This window comes from Neodiprion virginianus, chromosome 3, assembly GCF_021901495.1.
Source record: "Neodiprion virginianus isolate iyNeoVirg1 chromosome 3, iyNeoVirg1.1, whole genome shotgun sequence".
Taxonomy (NCBI): domain Eukaryota; kingdom Metazoa; phylum Arthropoda; class Insecta; order Hymenoptera; family Diprionidae; genus Neodiprion; species Neodiprion virginianus.
The window spans coordinates 24,742,776-24,756,525 of NC_060879.1; the positions used below are offsets into that span (position 1 = coordinate 24,742,776).

A 13,750-nucleotide genomic window follows, 5' to 3' on the forward strand; every position below is an offset into this window, starting at 1 on the left:
CGTGTGTCAGACATTCGTATTGCAGGAATTTCAATTATTATATCACGTCATTTACAAATTCAACCAAAATCGCTTACCTTAGTGAATCAGCTAATGGTTAATTGATTAGCATAAACTGCACAGTGAATTCACGACTTGATCATGGACTTTCTTTGATTCAACCATAAATTTGATACATTTTGATCACATAAATTTGATGGTCACTGGTGAATTTATCTATAAGTTTAGAAAAAATTAGTAACGACTTTGGGATTCAACCAGAACCTGATATAAACTTATACATATCTCTTTAACATAACGAAAAGTTCGTATGAACTCGGTTACTAAGGATTATATCGAAAGGAGATAATGCACGGTACATTAAAGTTTCAGGTGCGCAAAGTCTGACCGAAATCTCCTATCTGTCTCATAGGTATATGCATTTCTTAGCCACAGCAAAAAAGAGAGAAGATGGAAGAAAAGCTACGACTCAAAATTAATACGAGATACTTGTACGAGTATCTTGACATGAATTACAGTTTTTGTATCGGCCGATTATCGGTCGCTGTAATCAATCCGCATTTCAAATTAATCTACGTGTCATTTGACTTGATAAAGTTTAGTTTGATAGTTTGATTTTTGGTACTTTGTATAATCATGATACGATACATGCGTGTGTGATAAGTGAGTGATGATCCGTCTCGGTCACTAACAAGGTGAAACAAAGTGAAACAAGAAATGGAACAAGAGGAAGAAGCGACGACGTATATTATATTATTATACATGTATTTACTCCTACTCTTCGTGTCGATACGTGAAAAAGCGGTCGCGTCACTTGATTCATGCTAATTTTAAGCAAAGTTGCATAGTTATTCAATTCGCGCTGTACTAGTTTGCTGTGATCTGAGGTGATGCAATCCTTGTCTTACCTCTGCACCTACCTAGTATCATCAGGTATGCTTACACAGACTGTACCTATAAGCAAACCAATCTTTCCTTTATGCGCAGAATGAAATTTATCAAGTTTCAAAGTGTCGTAGGAAATATCTCGACAGTCATTCCAGTCTTATACAAATTCAACAAAATTCCAAAAGAAGACACACGGAAAACCATTAAAAAGATGGATCACTTTTTCCGAATATGTGCGAGACTTTTCTCAGCTATTTCAAAACGATGTCGCAGTACCTGAGAACTTGGGGGAAGCATGCGGGAACTTACACGGTTCGATTTCAAGAAATTCTAGACTTTTTCTTTCTTTTATTAAGAATTTACGTGACGATCTAGCTTTATACGAGTTTACTTATTGGGATTCATGGATATCCTCGGATGGATTTACAATTGAAACAGTTCTCAGACAAAATCTTGTCGAAAAAGATCATTTGAAATTATTCTCCAATTATATTGTAGAAAGTTTTTACCTCGCAACACGCTGGACGGCACGAGATAAAACAATGAGAGATATGACCAATGATAATTCACGTCAAACGTTATAATTGTGAAAGGAATTTGGAAAAAGACACTGCAGTGTCGGATGAACGTTTTTTGTCCATTTCTGAAAATTAATTGTCATAATTATACCCGTGAAACTTTAATGTTTCGTCATATTAACTGTTCGAAAGTAATTTGAAACAGCCAGCTTGTCAACCTGTTCGATTATTTGACAAAACCATTCAAAAAGACACCTCAGATCTTGAAACGAACGAATTTCCTGCACAACTTCTCGCTCCAGCTGCTGGTATGATGCAACCTGAATAAATACTGATAGACCGGTCGTTACAACATATCGTATCATCTGCGCGGAACGATTATAGAGAAAACCGATCGCGGTATCCTGCCGACGTAATTCAACTCTCCTGGAATAAATCCGCACATATAATACCTGCAGCATGCAATTCCGTGTTTATGTAAGAAAAATAAAAAATGCAATATTTATCTGAATATATATCAGAGAAAATCAAAATAAAACTGGGTCGAATTTTTCATTTTCGTCAAGAAAAGGTAATGGCGAATATTACGAGTAATTAAATTTAAGGAATTTATGATAAATTATGCACAAATGTATTTTAGCATGTATGAATATATATCGTTGCAATTTTTATGATCTGCTAGATTTGGTCCAATTTTTGTGATCAGGTGGACAAAAATGATACTTTTTATTAATTTTACTACGAAGTAGTCACAAACATTTTTATACATGTCTGATTATTACGTGCGCTTAAGCTACGAAGATCTCTGTGGAAATATAGCGAATGACAATACAGAAGTTTCAAACAAGAGTTTGGATCATTTGGATTCGTTTCAAATGCCTTAAAAATTTAAATATCCACTAGATGCTTACGATTTTACTCTACAGAAGCTCATCTCATTGAGAAGACCATGTTCTACAGTCACTCGAGTATAAAAATTTTTTTTTTTGTTCAACGTAATCATGTTAATATTGGCATTAGTTTTTCATAGTTAATATCGATGCATTGTTCGAAAATTGAATATTTAAAACTGCCCACACGTTTAATAACGGTGTTCAAGTGACTCTGACAAAAATAGTCTTTCAAATGAAACGATCCATCATCGTGAAATCAGACGAATCTAACAGATGTGAAACAATTTCGAATCGATTTGAAACGCAACATTGATAGGTATCTATAAATTTTTCCTTCATAATCCTAGTATTACCCATTTTTGCACTTTAAACTAGATGCTTCGTGGCTTACGAATAAAATAACTTGATAAATACCTGACGTACGATTATTTCGTAATAAAATGAATAAAATATAAAATATCGGTCTGTAATCGCAGTCGACTTCCTTACTCCATGGTTAGGAAAAAAAGGCAAAGTACGGAAGTTGTATACATAGATATGTAGAATTTCGTGACCTCTATTAATCTAAATGACGGGACAATTTATTGAGATGAGTCATTTTTGAGGAAAAATTTATTAGAACGACGTTTCGGCAGGGCTGCACCCTATCATCTTCAGGTTAAAATATTGGTGCTATTGATATCGCCATCATCCTATCGCATTGTATTATTTATATTTTATCCTGAATTTCTCCCCAAAAACGAACCATCTCGACGAATTGTCCAATCAGTTGTATACATAGGCAAACAAAAACTCGTTGATGCAAGGGCCGAATCGTCCTCGGAATAATATTGTATAGTATGAAGTTAGTAACGTTAGGTACGGCAACGATGCATGTTGGGGAAAAATCGTTACTCCGCACTTCGAGCAATATCCGAAATTTATAGTAAACCGCGATAAAGAAAATATACTCTTACCTCCAAAGTCATTCTAAATCTGATCTCCGTTACCTTAACGTTACTAATTTCAGTCGCACGAAACAACGGGAACTTATTTTAACAGGAGTTATTGTTAACTCGACGGACTCACCTTGACGGACGTCAGCTCCGATCGTAGCTGATGGAGCTGGTGCGCGGCGTTCGCTGCCTCCTGGAGGCTGGCCTCCAGAGTAGCCCGGTCCCTCTGGAGGGCCTCGACCTCTCTCTCGAGCTCCTGCATCTTCGCGGCCTTGTTTCCTCCCCCCGGGCCGCCCTTTGAGGCCCTCGAGACGGCAGCCGGCTTTCCCTCCAAGGAGGAGGCGCTCGAGGCCTGTCTCAGAGGGCCCTGGCCCTGGCCCCCGGGCCCGGCTCCAGGATGATTCGCCTGGTGTGTCTGCTGGCCTCTGCGGAACAGCGATTTGAACTTCATCATGGTCACTTTTACGATAGCCAAGAGTCAGTCAGTCAGCAGCAGCAGCAGCAGGGTTAATCGAGAGACTGCGGTCTTCGCTGGTCTTAATTCGCTCTCATTTTACATTCGCGTTCACGTTTCGTTACGACGTGTCTTAGGTCGAGCCGACGGACTTTCAAGGGTCGAAACTCTTTTCAGCTGCCATTGCCGTCTTATCCACTTCTCGATACGGATTTATGACCGAAGTTCGACCGAGGGTGTATTAATTCTTCGTTGCACCGACCACCGACCACCAAAGAAAGCGCAACATTCTTTTTAAACGAACGTCGAACAGTTATTACCGCGCCACCTTTGCTTTAAACTTCTCCTCGACCGGAGCTTCGATTATTCATTATCATTGTTTATTTTTATTTCACACTCTGTCAGCATTTTTGCACACCTGTGTCAACGATTCAATTTTACACTAAGGAATGGCCGATGGATCTACTTCCATGCATAAGAGAACAAGGAGGTTCCTGAACCGTCGGTAAAGTGAAAATTATGAATATTCATGACTGGATCAATCCATTTCCTCTATTCGTGGCTATTCTTCCCAAAAGTGACTTGAATATTGCTCAACTTTTGTCCCTACCAAACGCCTGTGTGATAAATCTTTTCCAATTACTGGGCATACGGAAATGATAAATTCGAATTATGGCAAAGCTTGTTTTTTTTTTTTTTACATCCATATCACGCGATCGAGGATTTTCAACACCTAGCCGTACATTCCAATGGTAATAATAATTACTATAACCAAGAGACATTGACGGATTTCATTGATGATATTATTCGAGTGATTAAATCAAATACTTTCGAGAGAGGTATAACAATAAGAGAAATCAGAGGGACGGGATATTATTTCATGGCAAAGAAAATCGTATATTCGTAGAGGAACAACTGTACAGTGTGCGTTAGCGAACAAGAAATTCGCTTGCATAACTTAATCTTGTACCGGCGGAAGTGCTTAGTTCCCACGCATCTGTACTTAACCGGCCGGCGTGATATTTACGTGTGTATACTACGTGTAAGAATGTATCTACTGTATCTAGGTATATCTACGACTAGATAATCGGTCAAACGTTAGATCGTACCTTTGTCGGGGTGCGTGGGCGAAACGAGAAACGCAAAACGTTATACATCACACGGTTGTTATAAAAATGAGAACGATTCCTCAATGGCGAATATAAAACTTGTCGGAAACCTCGGGCGACGCTGCGGTTCTTTGTACTTCCGAATAACTATCAAACGTGTACGATAACGCTATATAAGCATGAACTGTGATGGTAAAAAGTCACGCGTAGGTCTGCAGAATACGTGAAAAAAATTTCTTTCGGCGATAGCGCGATTAAGGACATTGACAGCCGTTACCTTAGTCAAATGAAGTGTAAAATTAAAATTCAGTCACGTGATGTTTTTGTTCGATGAAAAATTTGATTTTCCAGATCAACGGAATAAATCAGTAATTGAAATCGAAGCTCAGCTGACATTGTAAATTTAGTGCAGTTTATAGAGATCGTGAAATTCTCAGTTACGTATCAGCAAAATGAATTCGCTTCGTTACGGTTTCAATAGTCAAGCGTGTTGGTCTTGACCTGCATTTTTGGGAACCGATTAACAATTTAGATGGATTACGACAGCCAAAATGTTTTCCTGACCATGGTAGTCTTTCAACTCTTAATAAAGTAAAATGAGTCTCACTATCAGATAATCTTGAACCTTAATTCATGTCTCTGATTTTTGACAGTTCGTTTATTATATTTCGATTTGGCATTTCTTATACTTTTCAAAATTCCCTATAACTACTTGTGTTGAAAACAAACGACGAACCGACTTATTGTTGATTAGTTATTATTGACCAATTAAGGCATAGAAATTCCAAAAATCACCTAAAGTAGAGACAGAAAGAGAAAGAGAGCGAAGAAAAAGAGTGGAACGTGTAAGCACGCGAGGAAAATTAGATAAAATTTATCCATTAGCTATCATATTCGTTAAAAATAATAAGCAAAACTTCTGCATACGTGTCTGTCGAAACTGTATATTTCTGACAGTCGCGAACTACAGATTTGATTTGTAAAAGAACAATTATTTATTTTTCCATAGATAATTTTGAGACATAAAACACGGTTCGAAATGATATAAAGACGGTTTTTTCACGTCACTCGTTACGTGTATACATATATATATATATACATATACATGTATAATTACACGGGTATATTATCGTGTTCCATATCATATATACCGTGCCTAAATTAACTTATTTAAACCAAGAAGGCACTGTAACAACGTCGATAATATCAGCCGTCAGTATTATGTCGAAATTTATACTATCCCGCCCTCAATCTCTTCACGTACAGCCTGTGGGAAATTCCATAAAATAGTAGCCATTATTTTTGGCGGTCAGGAGTTTAAAAGCCCTTCGGTACGTAGAGACGAAAAAACGATGGAATTACGAAGTGAGCAACTATTAAAATAGAATGACTATTGCACCTATCGAGAAGCTGTGTTGCGTTCAACGTCTTGCAAACAATTAGCGATAACTTTCACAAATAATTTCATAACGGTAGATTTAACTCCTGTGCTCCAAAACGTCAAATGATCAAAAGCAGTTGTAGGATGTGAGAAAATTGTCAAATTCCCGCTGAAAATTTCGCTGCACACTGTTCGCTGATTAGAAAAATTACACCCTAAATTGATCGTAATAGAGACGATCGTTTAATCCATGCGTAATACTCGAGGAAATTAAAACCACTGCGGTGATTCAAAGAGTCGAGAAATGGAAGATATTCGAATGCACCTAACAGCGTTTAACAAAGAAGGACACGGACTACGCCTTGAAAACTGCACTATCACCGCTTGGTATATTATATCGAATCCTGGACCCAATTCGCAGAACAAGTAGTCTGACCATAAGGATAAAGATTAACTATAATAAAAGTCGGCAGAGGTAAAGCGCTGTTCGCAAGGATCGTATTAGTCGTATAAAAACGAGAAAATGGGCACCCCTCGAGCCGAGCTACCAACCACCACCTGTTGCTCAGGAATTTACGCCAAGGAATTATATTATGAACTTGGTATATTTACTGTATATACATATATATGTATACATGCATCCATAAGCCTGAATAACTTTTATTTCTGCACCGCACTCTCAAGATTTTACAACAACTAAGAACAAAGGTAAAAAAAAAAAAAAAAAAAAAACCACACTGTATGAAATTCTTCGCGTTATCGTTTAAAGTTATACAGAGTATTATAAAATTGGTATTAATCGAGTCAAGAATAATCGTAACAACAATTAAATCGCAGACGCACAAACGGTCACACACATCCGCGCGCTCATTTTTTACTTATTTTTTTTTTATTTTTTGTTCTTTTTTGAAAAAAACCGTAGAGTCGCGACAGAGACGTCGTACGTACATACGCCTCAGTATTGCATTCAAGACTGGAGTGCGCCGCCTGAACGGTTCAGAACCCTGCTGGCTCGATGGAGAAGTTTTACCGAAGGAGCGGGGAAGCGGGAAGAAAAAGAGGGGGAAGGCTAAGGGGGGGGGGGAGGGAGAGGGAGGAGGACGCGGGTCCAAACAGCTCGAGGAGGCTGCGGAATTTGCAGACACCGCCGACAAGTTTTTCTCTCCTATACTTATACGACGAGCATATGGTTTCTTGTCCAGTGTGCGTGCGTTGGACGTTGTATGACATACTGTAATGGGTAGGCCTGTAACAGTTGGAGGTGGTATACGTTATACAGGCTTACGTATGTACCTACACTGTCACGTGTGGATATTATAAACGATACACGTAAGCGGCGTAAGACGTAGGTGACATTTATTTTTTCAAGTTTTGATACGCCACGTTGAAAGGTTTGATCCTGAAATTTATATGCTCGTTTGACGAAAGCGCTGCGATATTTTTTTAAGCTTTAACGGATGAAAAATGCATCGCGAGTGTTGATTTTTATTTTATGTTTTTTTTTTTACTCTCAACTAATTGACAAAAATTCTGAGACGTGTCGTGAAGTTTTCTTCGACGGATCGTACGTGAGAGAGGATAATGGTTATTGAAAATGATGCAGGAACAACCGTGCTTATTTCGGATCATTGGCACAAATGAGTCATTTGTTGTAAAAGTGTAATTGGTATGATTTCATTTTCGATAGAATTTGCCAAAATACTGGAAAATTGTTTCGGACAATGAATAAATGACGTATTGAAAGTAGAAGCTGGAAAAGTACCTGGTAATATGTAAATCCCGAAAAGTCAACATGAATATGTAAGAAACAGTTGGCATGTACACGAATCGTTTTCGGCTACTTCGACTTTTCGTTCTTAAGAATTTCATGTTGTTCGTTAACCCGGTCATTCGTTTACGATGAATTGCGATTAAATACGATTGTGACATTTCGACTCTCGAAATTCTCCCTCGTCATTGAAGGTATGTGCTTCGGGAGAGAAAGGGAATATAAAAGATCAAAGAAAAAAAAAAAAAAAAAATAGCAAAAACGTAGTAAAAGTATAACACAATCAAGACTTCCGATTGTAACTCTGACTCCGATACCGAGTATACGTAGGTATTATAGAAGGACGTACATGCGGAGTTGGGTACGTCAAGTCGTATATTCCTTGGTATCTAACGTTGGTTGATTGTGAGATATGGTTGAAGGGAGGCGCATGAAGAATTATCCTGCAACTCAACGGGACTCTTCTAGCAACTCGGTTGTACTCCTCGACGTTTGTATTGAATGCCTACATTATAGGTGTGCAGCAACGTATTATTCTTTTCTTCTCGAGCAGGTATCTTTTTCTGTACTCAAGTTTTCTTTACGTAGCCCGTAATATCGACGTTCACTGTATCTTATACAGATATCCGGACGTGTGCTCAGGCTACGCGTACTTGACAGTCATCCCGAGCCTGAATGAATACCTGAAACTGGTTTACGTTCGATTTCTACTTCTGACCGAAAACTGTAACGAGCCCGACAAACGAGGAGGAAGACGGGAAAAATTGGGATGAAGTTGAGAATTTTAAACGTAAGACATCAAGAACTGCAACAAAATTGATTACTTCCTGTACAATTCGACCCGGTCGAATAGATTCTAATGAAAATACACAGAAGGATGTTTCCAACCGGAAATCAATCAGAGCAGAGACCGGACGTAACTTTTTCTCGTAGATCGCAATACCCAAGCAATTCTCAAGCCACTGAAATCGATGAGAAAGTGAATCTCAGTCAACTGGATTTATGCGAGTATTTGAGAACGACAGAAAATTTAAGATTAATATTAATCGTGATTGTGGTAGGTTGACGTACTAGGCACACAGCTGAGTCAAAAACCTGCAACAAGGATAAGTAACGCTGCTGTTCGAGATACTGCGAGAAGCATGAACTCTGAACACCGTGTGAAACTTCGAAAGGCAACGGTTCTCCGATAATCTTCGTTAATTATCTCGACGTCGATTGATGGGTGGACGCCGGATCGTTTGCTCCGTTTTGCGCTTACAGAGTATACCGTTTTACAATGATTTTCACAACGTTGAATACAGAGGAGTTCTCTGAGGCGCACGGTAAAAAACCTAGGTCGCAGTTCCAGACTCGCTTACATCGCAATGTCTCTACACCAATTCCCAGAATTTCTTTCCTTATTTTATATCAACTTTCGATTATATCTTTCCTTTCTAAAGTCGCACCTCATCGTTTGTGCAGTATGTATTATAAGCCGTGGTATGATGCGAGGCGTTTTGCAATACCCCAAGTAGTCCACAGGAGGCAAAAGTCAGCTGTTTTACAAACACTGTCAATTTGGAAGTAGGGCGTATGAAAAATTTCTTCCGAGTTCGTTTGCAAACGATCCGATCTTCTACGGGAGTTTTGAGAGAGCAGAGATGGAAAATTATAGAGTTAATATTGTAATTAACGTGAAATAATGAGATGGCGAAAAGATTTTCTGAAGAGATCAAGATTGAGACCCCCTAAAATTCCCTCGCGTAAAACGTCCGGTTACACATAATGTATGTAACACATGTTATCTTTTGCAACAATAGAAGAGTTGTTCTTGTTCCGTGTTCTCGTTCCTCGGGTTCTTCGAGCACGAAGAGAACTGGTTACGTGTCAAGATAATCCGATTGCTTTTCTCCTCGCTGTGTATTTATACACTCCAGAAACGATGAAAGGTTCATTTTTTAATGTCTGCTCGAGCTTGCAGAAACGTCGAGATGGAAATGTGCAGATACCGCGGAAGCTGCAGTTTTATATTAGTATCTACAGGGTGTATTGATTCTGTATCAATCCTTTAAATTGTCTCCGAAAACAAAAAGGATACAGAAAAGTGGTACCGATACTGATCGGAACAGACCCGTCGAACCATAAACCTTATGACGAATAGAATAACTCAACTTTGGCTCATGGTGAAAATGATTTTCGTTCAAGTTATATGTTTAACGTACTTTCAAGTTTTCAGATGCATATCGGTATGGATACCTGAGAGAAGGGTACGCCCTCAAGGTCGTGACCACTAACGCCAACGAATGATTCACGATTTACAGTGAACAAAACTCGCGACTGGAGAAAATTTAGAAATCGGCACATGCCGTTCAAAATTTTCAAAAGTTTTACGCGAGTCTCTAAACTTATGTGATAAATTCGCGTGGATCCTGGATTTTTGCTACACCCTGTAGGTATCGGTAAGTTTTCAAAGTCGATGCTTGTCGCAAAGTTCGCCTGTAACGTGTCACGTCATTTAATCAAGAAAGGTTTTTGCTATGCAGTAGGGGTTCATGGTTCTCGCTTGAGAGAACTGGAAGAATGACACCGGAGTTGCGGTAGCTCCCAGGGGCTCACAATCAGAATGGAAGAAGTAAGAATGCCCGGTGAAGTTCTCCTTCTTCTGCGCTCGTAAAGTCTTCACTCGTCGGGTTCTCCCTCTCTCTCTTTTTTTCTCTTTCTCTCTCCACCAAGTAGCGACGGATACGATTTACACGACGTTTATTGAATACACGGATGCCTAGGCTGCACGTGATACGCGAGTGTAAGAACGAATAAATTATTGGGATGAACGTAAGCCGTGATCGAATTATAGAACTCCTGATCACTCGAGAAACTCATCGCAAGCGATTTCCTTCACGTTTCGGCGGATGTCGTATCGCTACTTCAAAATTGTCCATCGTACCAATTTTTTAAAAAATATTTTTGTTCGCGTTCAAACGGCGTTCAATTACTTCGCTGCTGATAGACGAAGGGATTGGAAAGAGCCGAGAAATTATTACCTGCCGGAGACCATTGTCCCATAGACCCCACTGCCAACACATGCATCATTCCTTCCACCATTCCACAGTTCCATTACGGCATATTTCTTACGACTTTTCATATCCAGGTGAGGTGCACATGTGACTGGTGTATTGAAATCGAAGCGTTATCCGACTGTGCAGTGCTTTCGAGTATGTGGTCAAGGGGAGGCTTTCAATATATTTTACCCAGCAAGTGCTCGTTAAGGTTAATTTCTCGTCAGCCGGATGGAAATTAGTTTCAAGTCGATCCTACTGGTTTGAATCTTCAATTTTCCGAGATTCCGATGGCAAATTTTTTCGGATATTCGTTTCAGTCTTACGGGCGGATCACTTGACGATGTGGGCAATGTTTTTGCAACACTTGCACAATGTTTTTCACACGGTAGAAGACAGCGTCTACTTATATCAAACACCGAACGCAACTTCAAGTCGTATCATTACGTGTACCAACGATATTTTCTAGCATCGAGGTGTCAATTATACTCGGGAGAATATTACTGCAAATGCCATATGGTATACCACGCAATCATTGGTCTGCGAGAGAGTTTGCAGATGTTTGCAAGGTGCTGCGGCATCAGTATCAGCAGCAACGGTGCACATCTAGCGTGCAAATGCACGTCGAGTAGTTTTGCATTCGCATTCTCGTCTTTGATACGATTCGCGGAAAAGTGATACGCTCGCCTCGTAATCCCATCTATTTCACAAATCTTTGCGCAACCTTTCTAATTCAAGGCATATGACGAGTTATTGCACTAGAGTTTACCGCAATCCATTTTCATCGACAGTTTCTACTTCGTTATATATACGTATGTGTACGATATTAAAAACCAAGCGGTCAAGACATTTTGTAATTCAGGTCGTACGTAAGAGAACGCGTTTTATTATACCCAGGCGCATGCGGTATAAACTTCGAAGTAAAAACTAAACGGGCTTGCGCAATGTGCGCCATCGACTATAAATGCACAGTAATACTGGCGGTAGTATTCTGTAAAATTTTATTGGCACCAGGGGGTAATAAGTCTAAACGGTAATAACTGACGGATGTAAGGACTGCGTGAACATCTGGGATGAGACTAAGAGACGCGCAGGCAAACCCTGGCATTACGCATCTTGCGTGTATAATCTTGTACCTATAATTACACACACACGCTAGTAATGAACCAATTATTCGTTTTCACTCAAGTTGACTTTTTCACACGTTCACGTGCGGATTTCGCAATCAAATACAGCGGCATTCGACATCAATGTCTTACATCCTAGTGAAAAGCTGAGACTTTTCTGTCTGTTTCTAATACAGGGTTACAACAACAAATATAACGCGGTGTTGAAGAATAATATTTTTCCTAAACTGCCGTACGCTGTGCACAATCCAAGTTACTATGTCAGAGAAGAGCGTTGAAGAATTTGGGTTCGACTTCCTTTCGACTTGGGATGATTTTGACCTGAACATTGTAACTTGAAGATATCCACGCATGGGTCAACGTGAAGTCTGTTTTAAATCATCTTTTGTAATTACCTTCGGTTCGTCGAAGACGGTCAAAGACGTAGGGCATAAATTGTTCCACGAAAAAATAGTCCGAAGGAGAGAAAAAAGAACCAAAGTTTTCGTGCGGAATATCCATCGATGTATCTCGTCAAACAAGGATGAGAAAATAAGAAATTTCCTTTACTTTCTCAGGATAAAATATTATACATGCGGGCACTTACGAAAAATGTCAGGGGTAAATGTACAAAGAGGGCTTTGTGTATCTTTGAAACAAACTGCGGTTAGATAAAGGGCATACCTAAAGGACCGTGTGAATATACTCAAGAAAATAGATGTGACATGGTAAAAACACACAAAGACAGATATGGTGGAAAATGGGCAGGTATCCAGCTTTCATCAAAACCTACAACGTTTTATGACAATGTAAACTTCTAACTGTAAGCGCAGCATTTGGAAACGATTGTTAATTTGTATAATGTACATTACGTGAAGATTCCTTTACCTCGCGCACCTTATTCCTATTTCATTTCAGATCGTCGATCGTCGCAATTAGCTCTATTGCAAAATGAGACCTACCAATCAGTCTGTGTGAAAAAATGTTGAACGATACAAGAGAAAATCCTACTCATGTTTCACTATGGTTGTTGCGTTTCTTACACGTCTTATCGTTAGGTCCGTTCTAGAATAACCGCTGCTTTTGAAATAGAGTGTGCTGTTGTATAGTCCCCGGGTGAACACGAATGTATGCGTTACGTACACCGATTACGGGAACATAATACGCTTCCGGTATCTGATACTCGAGTGGCCCGCAGGGCGCAGCGCAAATCCTACTTACTTATGGCGCATATTTTAACCGCGATTCACTTCCGACGACGGAACTATGAAGTAGAGCCACGGAAGTGGTTCAGTTTCAAAACGTTAGTCTTACAGGCTAGCTATGCGAAACTATAAGATGACGACCTTTTCCGCTGTACGAACAGTGATGATCTAGGTAGGTGTAACATTAATTTTTATTACGAGAATTAATTGCCCATCCGACAAGTTCAGGGAATCGCCACCGCGAATAAAACAACGTTTGAAAACCTCAAGAAATGGGAATAAAAACAACAATATACGTGTACAGGATGTGGCAACAACAACCGTGGGTACCTGTAACCGTGATTTTTTTAACTACCAAAGTATGATCGTGGATCTCCTGTCGCCTGGGATGAGACAAGATTACGTCAAAATTGAAATTGAAAGCGGAAGCGTGGCCGGTTTCTCGAACCTAATAA

At 39.5% G+C, this 13,750-nt stretch overlaps 1 protein-coding gene across 7 annotated transcripts in view; it reads right to left on the reverse strand.

The window, feature by feature from the left end:
- Positions 1–13,750, reverse strand: part of LOC124300617 (uncharacterized) — a 97,527-nt gene that overhangs the window by 21,307 nt on the left and 62,470 nt on the right. For 5 of the 7 annotated variants that reach the window (XM_046754900.1, XM_046754903.1, XM_046754901.1 and 2 more), the window contains one exon: positions 3,368–3,659. The exons of 1 other annotated variant lie outside the window; for it this stretch is intronic. In XM_046754900.1, coding sequence (XP_046610856.1) covers positions 3,368–3,659 — 292 coding nt within the window. Of the gene's footprint in view, positions 1–3,367; positions 4,107–6,790; positions 6,904–13,750 lie in introns of those variants that run through there. One more of the 7 variants, XM_046754905.1, reaches the window with a different exon arrangement.